The 16347-nt window shown below is 41.1% G+C and overlaps 1 protein-coding gene across 1 annotated transcript; it reads right to left on the bottom strand.

Moving 5' to 3' along the window:
• Window positions 1-3301: 3301 nt before the first annotated feature.
• OSTC (oligosaccharyltransferase complex non-catalytic subunit) lies at window positions 3302-14841 on the bottom strand. The gene is made up of 4 exons (XM_080642166.1): window positions 14645-14841; window positions 10035-10128; window positions 8421-8618; window positions 3302-3869 (listed from the first exon to the last, which is right to left on the bottom strand). The coding sequence occupies exons 1-4, from the start codon at window positions 14781-14783 to the stop codon at window positions 3851-3853; spliced, it is 450 nt and encodes a 149-aa protein (XP_080498292.1). The 5' UTR covers window positions 14784-14841; the 3' UTR covers window positions 3302-3850.
• Window positions 14842-16347: the final 1506 nt, after the last annotated feature.

A 16347-nucleotide genomic window follows, 5' to 3' on the forward strand; every position in this document is an offset into this window, starting at 1 on the left:
TAATCTTCAAGATAGTCCTTTTAAAAAGAACTTTTGTTCAAGCCATTGTTCTCATGTCCTTCCATCCATAGTTCTTTTAGTTGGACTTCTTTGATCTTCTCTTGACTATGGACATACTTCAAAACTTCCCCACCCCTGGAGGGTCAAAGTAGATGGTTCTGCCTGGTTCTCAATTTCAGACACCCTCTAAACATAAATAAGTTGAAATCATATTCACTCCTAAGCAATCACACCCTGGAACAGTACAGATCATTGGGATAAAACAATCTATATATATAGAGGGGGGGGGTGTAATATGCAAATTAGCCGGGATGCCATAATAGTCATGACCGCTCAGGAGGCTGTGTGCGTAGGTGGGCGGGAGGGGACTGCTGCATGATGAGGCAAGCCACGGATGGTGCAGGCCCAAAGGGACCAGGGTGGAACAGGCTCACAGAGAGCAGGGAGCAGGGTCTGTCCGCAGAGAGCATGGCCTGCCTGCCAGCCACGGCGAGCAGGCAGGCCCACAGAGAGCAGAGAGCAGGCCCTGCTCACAGAGAACACAACATGAGGAACTGTATTAAAGGGTTGCGGCCTTAGAAAGGTTGAGAACCACTGGTCTAGCCACTTCCATCCAACATACTACTCCTCTGATAGGCAGATTTTGCTGCTCTGGAGCTAACCATTAGGATAACACAGTGATTTTCAGTTGGTATGCAGCAAGAATTTTTAAAGCATGCAATATCTATTTACTAGTAATCAGGGGCACTAACCTCGTTAGCATTAGATTGTCAAATAAAAAAATGACAACAGCCAACACAACAGCCATCTGGTGTGAATGAATCAAAATTACACCTATTTTTTTGTCAGATTGGCAAAAAAAATTTTTTTTCATGTGCCATAGAATTTTACTTAATTTTAAAAATTATTCTTTTAAGTGTTTTTATGTTTTTTAGAGAGAAAGGAAGAGGGATGGATAGAAACATCGAAGAGACATACTAGGGACCGAGCCCACAACTCAGAAATGTGCCTTGACTGGGCCTAGAACCAGGGACTTCTTGGTTCATGGGTGGGGCTCAACCACTGAGCTACTCTGGCCCGGCTACAGAATTTTAGCAATTACTTTACGTGTGCCATGAGATCAAAAAGATTAAAAATCGCTGGGCTAACAGCAATTCTGTCAGCTTGGCATCACAGAATAACTGCTTCCTCCTGGCTAATGTTGCATTCTTCCTTTACTTCTTTCTGCTATTTCTCTTACATTGCACTTCGGACTCCATTGTAGCACCTATTTCCTGGAGAATCCTGTAATAAAATCAAAGACTTTTTTGCTTCGATCTAGTCTATTTTTTTTTAACAGCTTCTTAAAAATGTTTTTACTAAAGGCCCAGTGCATGAAAATTAATGCACTGGAGGGGGGGGGGCGGTCCCTCAGCCCGGCCTGCCCCCTCTCACAGTCCGGGAGCCCTCAGGGGTGGGAGGTGACCCGGCGATCAGGGGAAGGCAATGCCCCCGTCACACCTCTGCTGCTGCCACTGCCGGCAGTGCAAGCCTCAGCCAGCCCTGGTTACCTGAGCCTTGGGCGGCCCTGGGTAGCTGGGGACTGAGGGGACTGAGCGCTACCATCTTTGAGGGTGGGGCAGTCAATTAGCATATTCCCTCCTTATTGGCTGTGGGCGCTGCCATCTTTGCGATGGTGTGAGGGTCAATCAGCATATTCCCTCTTTATTAGATAGGATTAGTTTCAGAAAGAGAGGGAATCTTGATCGGCTGCCTCCTGCACACCCCCTACTTGGGATCAAGCCTAAAACCAGGGCATGCCGTAACCTCCCGGTTAATGAGTCGATGCTCAACCATTGAGCCACACTGGCTGGACCCAATCTAATCTATTAATTTACTCTCTCTCATTCACTACACCTCTTGGAGGTTTTCTGTCAGGATGTGCCATTTTAGTTTAGTATCCCCAAAAACATTTTAACTCCAGTACAAGGTACAATTACTTTCTTCACAAAAAATATTGCAATTTTACCAGAAAAAAATATTTAAATATATTTCATTGTATTTAGTAAATTTTCTATTTTATTAAAAAAAAAATCAAAACCAAAACTTTTAAGAGCTGGTTAACACAGAAAAATACACCAAAGCTTAATGGCACCATCTGGTGGTCCTTAACAGGACTGTTCACTACTCAATCATTTAGAAAAAGACCTTTTGAAGATAACACTTTTAGATTATCTTCTGTCCATCTAGCTTAGTTTTAAAATATGGCCAAATATGCCCTGGTTGGTGTGGGTCAGTTGGTTGGAGTGTTGTTCAGTACACTGAAAGTTGTGGGTTTGGTTCCCTACATAGATCGCAAATTCAATACCTGGTCAGGGCACGTCCTGGAGGCAAATGATTAATGTTTCTCTCTCACATCAATGTTTCTCTCTCACACATTCACATAAAAACACACTTCCCTTCTCTCTAAAATCAATAAGCATGTCCTTGGGTGAGAATTACAAAAATAATAAAAATTAAAAATTTTTTGAAATTGGTCAAAAAGTGTAATTAAAGTTAAATCAAGTCTTTAAAGTTGGTGAGTACATACAGGTCTTGTTTTTCATTTCAGAGCTTTGGAGCATAGCAACCTCTTCCCACATCTCTCTTCACTACAGTACAAACTATTAACTTACCTTGCTTGATTTTTGTAGCATTTATCAGTATCTGACATTTTATAAACATTTTTATCTTTTGATTATCTGGCTTCCCTATAAGACTTTATCTTCTCTTCCCTCTATCAGGAGAGAGCCTTTGTCTTATTGAGTCCAATAATCCTCAGTGTTGGCTGGCATATAATAGATATTCAAAACATTTTTTGAAATGAATCCTTCTTAATTTAATGAACAGCTACTTTTATATCAGTCTTGGAATTAGAAAAAAAAAAAATTTACCTGAAAGAAAACTTTCCTGTAGTCTTAAAGATTTTAGGATAAGAACTGAGCCACTAGAGAAGTTCATGGCCAGTCGGGGAGAACTAAGGCCTGGCTAGCAGAAAGACCACATTGGTCTAGAGATGATTTTCAGATGTGCTCAAATGTGTGTTAGTAAAAATGAAAGGCTGAAGGAAATGTCCATCTAACGCATCACATTTCCAGCAATTCTGATACAGACATGCAGTCCAGCTTGAATATGTATAGGAATGTGAAGCTGCTATCTCACAGGGCATCCTGCCAACTATATTTTGAGACTTTAAACCACCATCAGTAGCTAAAATCACACAATCAGACTGAATAATTATAGTCCAAAGGGTTAATATCATCAATTAAAAAACAAATATAAAAGGTGTTAATTAAAAAAATTCTTTATTTCTGCTCCTTTCATACACCTTATTGTTCAGGAAACAGTCTTACATACACATCTGAAATAATGTGCTGCTATCACACACTTTGTTTAAAGGCAAAGCACCACAGGTAAAACTGGTCAGCTGTCCAGAGTTCCCAGCTTATGGGATCTCACTTCCTGAATATACATTATATCATCTCCAAAATAATGTTAAGATGGTTGTAAAAAATAATTACTCTATTCAATATTATAGGTGTAGAAATGGAGTATATTTTCTTTAAATTAAAAACTGAGAAGAAAATGCCACTTAACCTTGGTATGTCAGTGTAGGTCAGCAGGAAAAAAAACACTGTATAAGCTTGTCTCTTTGATATCAAGAAGATATTCTAGTCCGAGCTTTAATATGTTTCCATGTTTCCTACTAAATGCTTCTTTTCTGCTGCTTTCCATTCTTTTCCATATTTCATAGCAGAGGTTTGGTACCACCTTTAAAACTTCATTATCAGGAACAAATCCAGTATCCACAGATTTCTTCTCAAAAGGCACACTAACCCATCAGATAGCCCCTACAGAAACAAAATTTATAAACACAAAAAGTGAAAAGGGAGCAACATTTCAAAACACCCCAACAATTTTTATGATAAATCAAATGAATAATATGAAAATTCTAGAGGTCTGGTGCACGAAATTTGTGCATGGGTAGGGTCCCTAGGCCTGGCCAGCAATCAGGGCTGATCAGGGCCTTCCGGCTGTCAGCCAGGGCCTCCCTTTTTTCCGCGCCATTTCCTGGTGGTCAGCGCACATCATAGCCAGTGATTGAACTCCCGAGGGAACAATTTGCATACTAAGCTTTTATAAATATAATCATGTGATTCCTTTTTATGGTTTTTAGTTCATTATCTGCCCCCCCCCCCGCCCCCAATATTTGACTGGGCCTCAGTTCCATTACTCTTCTTCCTCAAAGGATAAAGTTACAAACCAATATGCTAAACAACACAAAATGAGGGGGGGGGGGAGAGTAAATAAAAGAAAATGTTATGTAAAAATTAAAGAATCAGGATCAATTTTCTTTGGATTTTCTCAAGTGTAACAAAAATCATAAACCTTTTAATGGAAAGAAGCTGGTTTTGATTTTCTAAAAACCCTAATATTACCAAAGGAGAAAGCAGGAGGATCAGGAGCTACTCACACCTGGGAAGTGAGCCCTGAACCCTCGAGAAACAGTGCGGAAGTGTGGACCTGCACCTCTGCTCCTCGGGAAATGTCTGGACAGCAGGGAAGGGCCTAAGCTGCAGCTGTTGAGCAGGTTGAGCTTCATGTTGATCAAACAGGAGATCCTTTTACTAAATGTACAACTTAGGCCCTGGAATCCCTTTTAAATTTAAGCATTAAGCTTGGTTTTCTAAAGTTCCAAACTTTTCCCTTTGCAATTAATCTTTGCAACCTATTAGTAAGGACCTGCAAGATTGAGGAGGGGGTCGGGGGGGGGGGGGGAGATTAGATAAAGCTAGCCACATTAGGAAAGGATTTAATAGACCCTGTCTTCACTGATGCCTTCAGAACTTCTCTCCTTTGGACCCTGTAACACTCCTATAGTAAATACTACTCATGTAATTAAGTTCTTGATGATGTTAGCTATTACTAGTTCAGAATTAAGTTTCTTTATCTATAAGGTAAGGAATCAAAACCCTTCATAGGATTGAGATCCGCTACAATGCCTGGCACGTAGCAGATACTCAGAATGTGATTTTCCTCTATTCCAGCTTCTGGACTCTCTTGAGCCTAGATCTATGTGCAGCCAATGCGATCTCCCTAGAACTCATTTTCACTTCCTTTCCTGCTTTATCAGCCTGGCCAATCCAAACTCAGAGTACAGAGAGAACTTATATCTCACACATACAACCACCTTTGCAACAACTCCAATACAACCCAATACTACTCACCCACACCCCCCACCAAGAAAAAAAACTAAAATAAAAAATAAAAAGACTTCTAGGATATACGTATATTAACATTGAGGACTCAACACTGCTACTATAATGCCTGATACTTCACAATAAGTGTACTGTAAGACCTAAACTTCACAAGAAAGAAGTGTTCAAGAATGTAAGGAAGTATGCACTAATATCTGCACCAGCAGAGGTTACTCAACAGCTAGCCTACACTTGGCAGTCCCGACATACTGAGGACTCTTTAGGGATAGCTGCCTGTCATCTGCACATACTGACAGGTGAGCACACACTTTTGGACATCAATCTCTTGATACAGTTATATGTTGTGGCATTCTTCCTTGTAACTAGTGTGTGACCTATGCTTATGCATTATAAATCCATGGATTATTTTCAACCCAAATTCAGATGGAAAAGAGTACTTAGCCCAACTGGCATGGCTCAGTGGTTGAGCATCAACCTATGAACCAGGAGGTCAGGGTTCAATTCCCAGTCAGGGCACATGCCCAGGTTGCGGGCTTGATCCCCAGTGTGGAGCATGCAGGAGGCAGCCAATCAATGATTTTCTCTCATCATTAATGTTTCTCTGTTTCTCTCTCTCTCTCCCTTCCTCTCTGAAATAAAAATATATTTTTTAAAAAAAGAGTACTTAAATGGACAAATCCTTGTTCAAGCTGCCAAAAATACATAGTCCAACCCAAGGATATGTTTGTATGTTTTGTTTTGTTTTTTATTACTGATTTTATAGAGGGAGGGAGGGCAGGGAGGGCAGAGAGACACATATAGGATTAAATTTCACTAATATGGAAGAATCATATATATGCATCATCCTAGTCCCTAAATGATGTTAATTTAAGTAAAATATTATTACACTAGAGGCCCGGTGCATCAAATTCATGCCCCGGGGGGGGGGGGTGAGGCAGGGGGAGGTGGTTCCTCAGCCTGATCTGCACCCTCACGCAATCCGGGACCCCTCGGGGGATGTCCGACTGCTGGACATCATCCCTCTCACAATTCGGGACCGCTGGCTCCTAACCACTCGCCTACCTGCCTGATCGCCCCTAACTGCTCGCCTGCCTGCCTGCCTGATCACCCCTAACCTCTCGCCTGCCTGCCTCATCGCCCCTAACCACTAGCCTACCTGCATGATCTAACTACTCTGCCTGCCTGATCGCCCCTAACCGCTCTCCTGCCTGCCTCATTGCCCCTAACTGCCTCTGCTTACCTGCCTTATTGCCCCTAACTACTCACCTGCCTGCCTGATCGCCCCTAACCACTCTGCCTGCCTGTCTGATCACTCCTAACTGCTTGCCTGCCTGCCTGATTGCCCCTAACCGCCTCTGCCACAGCTTCATCCAGAAGGACGTCCGGAAGGCCATTCAGCTGTCCAGTCTAATTAGCATATTACACTTTTATTATTATAGTTAATTTTCAAGTGCTCCCCTCCCCTATTTTCTGCCTTTAGAAAAATTTCTTTTCTGAACTGATCCCATGATCTTAAGATTTACTCAGGGACCCCTAGCTTTTCTCATCAGGCTTAATAAACACTAGTTCAAATTACTAAAATGGCAATTTTTACCAGTCTGAGCAAAGCAGGCCCTTTGTCTTCAATCATAAAATAGTATCTATTTAGTCTATTTTATACAGCTTTACAATACTTATAGAAGCATTTTAGTAAGCAGTCAAAAGGTCTATTATTCTAAAAGTCAAATGCCTGAGCTAAAAGAAAAACACACTTATCCTAAGGAGAGGACCTAAAACCGTAAGGAAGAATGGGAAGCATAGGTAGGATGAGAACAAGTCTGGTTCTATGGGCAGCAGCCCACTTTTGTTCTGCTGTGTCTCCAAAGGTTCCTTCTGATTTGGTTGTAAGTCTCCTTATCCTCTCTGGGAGCCTCCTTTTTTCTTGTTTTGCTGTGGAAAACTCTAGCCTCTTCCATATACTCTTCCAGTACACCTTTTCCAACAGGGACAGAAAAAAGAGGAGCAAAAAGAAGAGGCTTAAGCACCTACTAGTAAGTCTTCATACAATTTAGCCAATGGCCAAAATTGTTTCCCTTGGATAGAAACAGGAGCCACTGGCAGAGGAGTCTGAGGGAGTTATATGGCCACACCGATATTCAGCTGTCAAAGAACACTGCTCTCTTTTCCCGTCCTAAAAGGCTAAGATGGGAACACCAATGCAGGATAAGTACCTCTAACTTTCTCAGGGAAAGTCTGTCCATTCTCCCCCAGATGTGCTACAGTTTATGCACAGATTAAGCCCAAGAATAAGTAAACTTGTGAAATTCAAACACATTCCTATCCCTTTATTATCTCTTATAATAAAATAAGGGGAGTCCTGGACGGTTGGCTAATTTTATTGGAAGATCATCCCACGCACCAAAAGGTTGCAAGTTCAATTCCTAGTCAGGGCACAGACTGAGGTTGCGGGTTGGGTGCATATGGGAGGCAACTGACCGATGTTTTTCTCACATCGATGTGTCTCTCCCTCTCCTTTTCTCTCTTTCTAAAAAAATCAATAAACTATTCTTTAGGAAAAATAAATAAATAAGAGGATATCAGTTCTAAGAAATCAGTATAGTTGAAACTTGAAAAGTTCCATAGATGAGATCAAATATAGGGAAATATGATTATACTTGTCCACATCTCAAATTAGTGATCTCAAATGGAATTATCAAAGTTGCCACAAAATAAATTTATCTTTATTCTAAGTTTTCTGAATGAAAATGATATATACTAGTATATGAGTAAAATCCTTTTCCCATCTTTTTAGAGAGGCAACTCCCCTTTCCCAGCTAAGGCTTAATGAGTTTTCCTCATACTAACACTAAAAAGCAGCAGCAATTAATGTCTTGAAAATATTCCCTACTATCACCATACTACTAAAATCCCATATGTTATAAGCTAACCCAAAAGCACTTAAGAGAAACAGTGGTCAGTGATGCTACAACAAAATAACTAAATTTTCTCATGAACATGCATGAAGATAGCAATCAGGAAGACCTATTCGTCTCAGTTTAACCTTGAGAAAGTTACATTTTTTTATTCTCAGAATTTTCATGTTAAAATGGGTTAAATTAAATCTATAATTTTATGTGATCTAGGTAATTATTTTACCAATTTGCAACATAAGTTGCTGATTACACAAAGTACTTAATAACTTACGGCAGTTTCATTCTCATGAATACTCTAGCCATGAAAAAACTCAATAGGACACAGACGAATCCAATGAATAGAAGAAGAAATCTATTGAGTTTTGGAATGTTTGGAGCATTGGATCGGTCTAGGATTATGAAACCTAAACCTCCCATTGTAAACAGGAAGCTGGATGCGAGTCCTTCCATAATATATTGTCCATTTACTCTGAAAAAGAAAGATCACAGCAAAATTTGAAAATTCCCTGAATTCTTGTTTCTGCTAAAACATTTTTGTGCTAATTTTTTATTCTTACCCTTACAACTATTTTACTACATTTCTGGATATGCATTTCAACAAATACTTATTAAGAGCCTATTATGTATCAAGTACTATTCTAGATTCTTGGGCTATAACAATGAATAAAACAGACAAAATGCTGTCTTCATGGAACATATGTCCAAAGAGTTTTAGAACCTCAACTAACACAACTGTCTATGAAAATCAGTACTCACATTTTAATTATTAGCTTAAAAAGCCAATTATATGTATATGAATCCTTTACCCAGAACTTTAGCTTTTAAAAGTTATACTATTTAAATTTCTATTAATTTCAAATTAATTTTGAACTGGTTAGAAATGTGTCTTAAAAAGTTTTATAATAATTAATATACCTTTAGTTTCAAAGGGAAAAACTTAAAAGCAGGTGTTCTTAACTAAGACTCCATGAACTCCACATGTATTCCCAGTGATCTATAAATCCCTATAATTACATGCAAATTTTTGTATATTATCTGTATCTGCTTTTTTTGGGTTCATGGACCCCCAAAAGCAACTTTCTCTGTTAAAGGGATGATTTCTACATGGAATATGCAAGGAAGGTACACATTTTTTGTTAACTGCTTTAATTGATAATGCAATACATGCACCAGGTTCAAAATTCAAATAGCACAAATGAAGACACTGTGAAACGTTTCCCTACCAAGATCACCTGTCATCTGGATCCCCTCCCCAGAGAACTACAATCATCTTTCCAAGAATATCCTATGCAAAGAATATCATTGGTAAGGTATAAATACAAATATATAGCTATGTTTAAGTAGACAATTAACAAGTGGGTTAAAAAAGCAATACAATAAGCATTGCTTAAGTGAACCAAACTACACTAGAATGGTGTTTCATTGCTGAAAAGGAACTTCCAGTCTCAAAAATTGTGTTTCTTATTTAGTAACATATATTTAAGTGGCCAGATAGTACAGTACAGGCCATATGGTTTGTGCCACACTTACCACTGTAGTTTGAAAGGAGCCACAGATGGTATACAAACAAATGGGCACACCTAGTTCCAATAAAGCTTTACTTACATTACTTACAAACTGGTTTGCTGATTCCCAGAACAGTCTACAAATGTATTTTAAACTGATATCCCCCTTTAAATAAGTGATCATATCATTGTTATGTTATTTCCTAATAAATGAATAGGTAATATACTTCTCTTACTCCTGCTCACTTCCTGCCATTTCTAAATTTAGCATTTTAAAACAGCTAATGTCTAAATACAAATGGATTCCATAGGTTTCACTATTATTTTTAAATAAGCAGGCATGGCTCAGCAACCAAATCATTCAAAAAGGTATCTCTTACCTGTATGCTAAGAAAGCTACTGGTCTTTGATGCCCATGTTCATCAGTCATAGAGCCAACACTTGGAGGTTCAACAATAACATCATAAATTATTCCTATACGAAAGGCAATAGTATAGATTAGAGAATTCCTCATTTTAAAATAGGATTAGTTCTGGTCTGTCTCTAAAGGTTAATTTATATGTACCTAGGACTGTCTTGATATATACTATTATAATTAAACTAGTGGCCAGGTGCACGAAATTCGTGCACATAAAAAGGGGGACCCAGAGTCAAGTCCCCGCCCACCCACATGTGCCTCAAAATCGCAAGACCCAGACCTGGCCGCCCCCCCTCCACTGGGCTAGATCCAGACCCAGCCAGTCCCACCCTTGTCAAGCCCTGCCGGGCGGGCAGAGGGCATAGCCTCAGGTCCCCTGGCCCAGTGCCAGGCTGGGGGGGCGTGGCCTGAGGTCCCCCAGATGGGGCGGGGGCATGCTTTGAGGTCCCCCATCAAGCCCCCTCAGGCAGGGGGGGCAGCCTCAGGTCCCCTGGCCCGGTGCTCGGGTGGAGGGTGCAGCCTGAGGTCCCCCGGCATGGTGCTGGGGTGGGGAGTGCAGCCTGAGGTCCCCTGTCAAGCCCCACCTGGTGGAGGGTGTGGCCTGAGGTCCCCCGGCCTGGCGCTGGGGCAGGGGGAGCAGCCTGAGGTCCCCTAGCCCAGCACCAGGAGGGGAAGTGCACCTTGAGGTCCCCCATCAAGCCCCACCGGGCAGGGGGTGTGGCCTCAGGTCCCCTGGCCTAGTGCCAAGGCAGGAGGTGCGGCTTGAGGTCCCCCAGGCTGATGCCAGGGCAGGGGGCACAGCCTGAGGTCCCCTGTCAAGCCCCACAGGGGCAGGTGAGGGCATAGCCTCAGGTCCCTTCTGATTGCTCGTTAAGGCTCCGTAAGGGAACTTAGCTTCAGCTGTGGGTGCAGCATCTTTGTGACGGAGTGATGGTCAATTTGCATATTCCCTCTTTATTATATAGGATGAGGCCCAGCTAATCTCCTAAACTTTAGATAAAACCATTCAGAAATTCAACTCAATACTTTAGAATGACTTGTAAAACAGTATTATCTTTAAGAGTTATTTCATAAAAGAAATTCATTCAGTAACTGTTTCTAATACTCAAGTATGACTCCACAATAAAAGAGATTTAACATTAAAGATTATATTTTAGTTCAAGAAAATGTTCCACATAAACTTGGATTTGTTTCTATAAATTGAGAGCTACTAGAGAAATTTTCTTGCTTAAATATAAAACAAGGAAACATTTTTAATCACACCATTAGCTTTAAAGACTCATGATCATTAATTTTAATATCTATCAACATTTTAAGTTTTCCGAATCTCCCATTGTCAACATGTTTTTCTCCACGATTCTCCAGCATCCTCCAGCATCCTCACTCCCAGCTTTTCTTAAGCACAGATTGTCTCCCTCCCCACTAACAAAACAATCATAGTGGAATTCCCTAATCCCTCCTCCCCCAACTACAAACTGGTACCTTCATCTATCCTCACCTCTTTCCCTCTAGCTCAGATCAAGCAAGAATCCCTTCTCCAATTAGCAGAAGTCCATCCCTCTTGCCTTCTCAGACTTGGTTCCTTTGGATATTTCTTCTCTCTCCTGTATTTTCAACCTGTCTTTCCCTACATCAACCTTCCCTTGACTCCAGACCATCCTAGCTAACATTTCATTTATGTATTATTTCCTTTTTCAAAGGGAGTCAGGCTCTCTTCTGAAAAAAAGGGGGGGGGGGCAATTTTGCTGTCTCCCCTTCCTCACTTACCCTTCATTTTTAAAAAAATATACTTTTATTGATTTCAGAGAGGAAGGGAGAGGGAGAGATAGAAACATCAATGATGAGAGAGAACCACTGATCAGCTGCCTCCTGCACGCCCCCACTGGGGATCGAACCCACAACCCAGTCATGTGCCCTTGACCAGAATCAAACCCAGGATCCTTCAGTCTGCAGGCCGACGCTCTATCCACTGAGCCAAATCAGCTAGGGCTACCCTTCATTCTTCAACTCACTCCAATCCGGCTTCTGTCACCACTTGTATCATTCTTTCTAAGGTTGCTATGACCTCCATGATGCTTAATTCAACGGCCACTTTTAAGTTCTCTCATCTTAGGAGGTTTCCCAGCAGCACTCGATCCCGTTTTCTAAATCCATTTTCTTGGAAGGAAAAATGTTACAGAAGTTCCAAGGACTTTTGTAACCCTCTTGTCCATGATTTCTTGCTACCTCTCTATCTAAGCCTCCTGTTCTATAAAACCAGTAAGTGTTGGAAGTTCTTTAGGGCTTGATTCACTGTCCTCTTTTTCTACGTTCTCTCCAAAATTGAACTCATCCCTTGCCAGGGCTTTCAATTCCATGTGCTAATGACTCTCAATGTGCCAACACATATCAAATAATGTTAGCAACGTTGGAACTCTCCCAAGAATAGGGACTTGGGAGGAGTTCAGAAAACATTTCTTATTGCCCAACTTCAACACAGACCTCTTTTCTCAGTGCTACTCATACCTGTAAATGCACACATCCAACTAAATATAGTTGGTGATGCCCAACTAGTATATATCCCAAAGTGAGCTCTGGTTCATCATTCTCCACCAAAAAAGACTTCATTTGTTCGATCTCAAAAATTGATACTTTCATCTACTCAAGATACTCAAACCAGACACCAATAAGATTCCTTCACACTTCATTCTCCCCCTATATCCAATTACTCTATCAAGACCTCCTAAATCTACTTTCAAAGTATCTTTCATTATATTTTCCTCCATCTCCACTGCCCACCAACCTAGTCTGGTCTAAGTCAACTACAAGACCCACCTAATTGGTCTCTCGGCCCCATATCTGTCCGTATTCTTCCCTCTGCTCAGCATACATACCCTTTCCTCCCAATTCATCAGATTTTGGCTAACATGCCATTTCCTCAGGAACCACACTCCAAAGTAAATATTCCCAACTCCCATTATTTTTTCATAACCTCTTGATCTTTTCCTTCAATGCATTTGTGACATTTTTGCAATGAAAAAAATAATGTAAAAAAATGTAGGTGATATTTAACATATCCCAACCATGACATAAGCTTCAGGAGGGCAGGGTCCTTGTTTGTTTTACATTCACTGTTGTCCCCGGTTCCTGGTGCCTGGAATTTAATTGGGACTCGATACATTACTTGCTGAGTATTTCTCTGCAATAAATATTGTTTATTTATAAAGGTACACTCAGTTGTTTGAAGAGACTCCTGTCCAGTGGCAACACGGACTCGTTGTATGAGACACCTCCTGGCCTTTCCCCCAGGGGTAGGGGCAGAGAATCTCCCCATTACAACAATCAACATGGAAAAGGTAGCCAGAATGAAAACTGTGAGGAGTTAAGCACAGGCTCTGGCTCCAAGGGAGATAGGGTTACAGGTAAAAGAGTAGCAAATAAAAGCCCAAGAAGACCCTATTACTTATTTTTTTCAAAAAAAAAAAAAAGCCACATGCATATTAAGTTTCATTTCAATACACAGTACCTATTAAAGTGCTGAGAAATGTTAATGCTAATACAATGCTAGGATAAGTAAACTCAGTACTCTGGGGGGAGGGGAGGTTGTAATTCAAAGATATATTCAGCTAAGCCCTCATAGTTGCAGATTCTTCCCTCTTCCGTACAACTATTCTTACAAAACATCTATGAAAATGAAGATGTCTCTGACCATTCACTTGAGAAGAGAATCACTTTTACTGTCCCTAACCTGTAGGACTTGAATTTTATCATTTCCAAATTAAGTACCCCACTTCCCAAAATCTACAGCAGCACAGTCGAGTAAATCTCGGAATGGTGGCTTGAAAGGGTGGGTGGTGGCTCTGGAAAGGCTGTAGCGGGACTGCCAACTCATCACTACACAAAGCAACGCCCCTTTTGCAACTTTCTATATTTGAAAAGAACACGATATAACAATTCACAAATTTTTAACAGTAATACTATACTATCTTCCTTATTCTTTATATTCTCAACTTCTGCTCTATTAAATACAAATCTATCTCCAATCTCAAATATTTACAAACCCGTGGCTTTAGAAAATTGCACTCACATTCATTTTTGAACTGGACAAAAAAAGCAACACTGAACCCTTAGGTCTGAGCTAACAAACTTAAGAATTCTCAAGTCTCTTCCAAGGTTCCAGAGACCGAAGACAAAGAATAAAAGTCCCACTCTCTCTTGACCAACAATGGAAGTAAAATGGGCCTGCCGAGACTTTCCTAGTCTAGACTTGGTCAAACAACCTAGGGCCATCAGTAAAGAGCAACAACCTGGCCTTGAAAAATATATTCGATGTGGATGGATCCCTAGGCTAAGAGGCTAGAAGAAAAGCAATGGGAGTGAAAACACCAGTGCGTCAAGATAAAGGACAGGGCCTGAGGGCAAATAAACCTTTGGGCTGTTAATACCTGGAACCCCAGAACTTCCCTCCACCCTCCAAAAAGGTCCAGAGCGAAGCGAAGCTGGCCCCGAGCTGAGAGTCAGCGGATTAGACGCCTCCGGGGCGGGGAGGTGCTCGACGCCTTGGCGCCTCCAGCCCCGGCCAGCCCGAGTTACCTCCGGTGATGAGGAAGTAAGACACCACCACCAGAGCGTACACCGTCATGGCCGAGGGCATGTGCACCCAGGGCGGCTTCTTCAGCTTCAGGTTGGGGCATTCCAGCACTAAGAATGGGACTCGGTACAAACTCTCCATGTTGGTGGTGGCGAGAGCAGCTCTCGTCTCAAGCCTCACACGCCACCCGGAAACGAACCAGTTCTTCCTTTCCCCGGCGCGTGCGCGGAGGTGGAAACGGCAGGTCCGCAACACTCGCGGCAGTTTATATATTCACAGAAGAAAATAAGAAACTTCAAAAAAACAGAAATCAAGGTATTTAAACCTAAGAGTAATTGAATATTTTTAAACAAAAATGTGAGTCATATTCTCAATTCATTGGAAATAATGAATTAACATGTAACTTATGTACCTTCAAGGACCTGCACGGCTTCTGACGTGGCCCAGCCAGAGAAGCGGAGGAACCCAATCCATCTGACCCGCCCACTCGCTGACGCTAAGGACTGATTGGACCAGGGCGTTCCAGGTTCCCAGAGCTGGAGGATGAATGGGAATGTTTGGAACGTTCTGCCATTTTTATGAGCGTTTTTTTGTGTGTTTTTTTTTGAGTTTGAGAAAGCTCTAGGTGGCTGAGCTTTTACTTCCCAGTGTATTAGTGGTGATAGTAATAATAATAATTGTTATTAATAATTGCTAAAATAATATCGTTTCAAAAATTTTAAAGTATCCAATCCAAATCTATCACAAATGTCAAGAGGACATCTCTACAGGGACGCCTAAGACTGATACCTTGACGCGACCAAAATACCATTTTAAGTAACCCGTGTCGTCCCCCCTCCTTTGCCATCCCTATCTCGTAAGTGCTAAAATCTTTCAGACAGAAAATCTTGAAATCAGCCTAGTTGCTCTCCACACCCAAAATATCAGCGGGTATTTTTGTCTTTACTACCAAAATTATCTTTAATTCATCCACTTCTCCATTCCATTGCTACCACCGCTAGTGGCAGCTATTTTGCCTGGGCTACATTCGCAATCCAAGTGATGAAAATATATGATGAAGACTTGGTCTTTGAGGATGGACTAGATGGCCTAAAAAGTTTTTTATTTTGTTTTCTTTTTCCTTTTTATAGACTCTCTTAAGATTCTACACATCCAATTTTTTTTAAGTAAGAGTTAAAAGTGACTGATTATATAAATCCAGAACAAGTTGATAATTTTATCGAGCCAATGTTTTCATGTTTTTTGTTGGTTGGTTTGTTACTGAGCCCCTGGTTTTTCACAGGATGTCATGAATTGGGTCTGCACGTTTAATGAATGGCTCATTATTGAGAAATTGTTTAAATACCATAATCATGAAAATATTTATAAAACTTTGCAATACAGCCTGGCTGGCGTGGCTCCGTGGTTGAACGTGGACCTATGAACCAGGAGGTCAAGGTTTGATTCCAGGTCAGGGCACATCCCCTGTAGGGGGCATGCAGGAGGCAGCCCTATTGATGATTCTCTCTCATCATTGATGTCTCTATCTCTCTCTCCCTCTGTCTCCCTCACTGAAATGAATAAAAAATATATTTTTAAAAATCAGTGATCAACAAATGATGCTATTTCTCTTGGAACCAGAATTCACAAGTCCAGGAATCAAATGTAGAAAATGGGAATGGTGCTTCTCATTGTTACTTCTATTGATCTACTAGTAAAATTTTTT

Source organism: Plecotus auritus (genome assembly GCF_963455305.1).
Source record: "Plecotus auritus genome assembly, chromosome: 1".
In the NCBI taxonomy this organism is placed as follows: Eukaryota; Metazoa; Chordata; class Mammalia; order Chiroptera; family Vespertilionidae; genus Plecotus; species Plecotus auritus.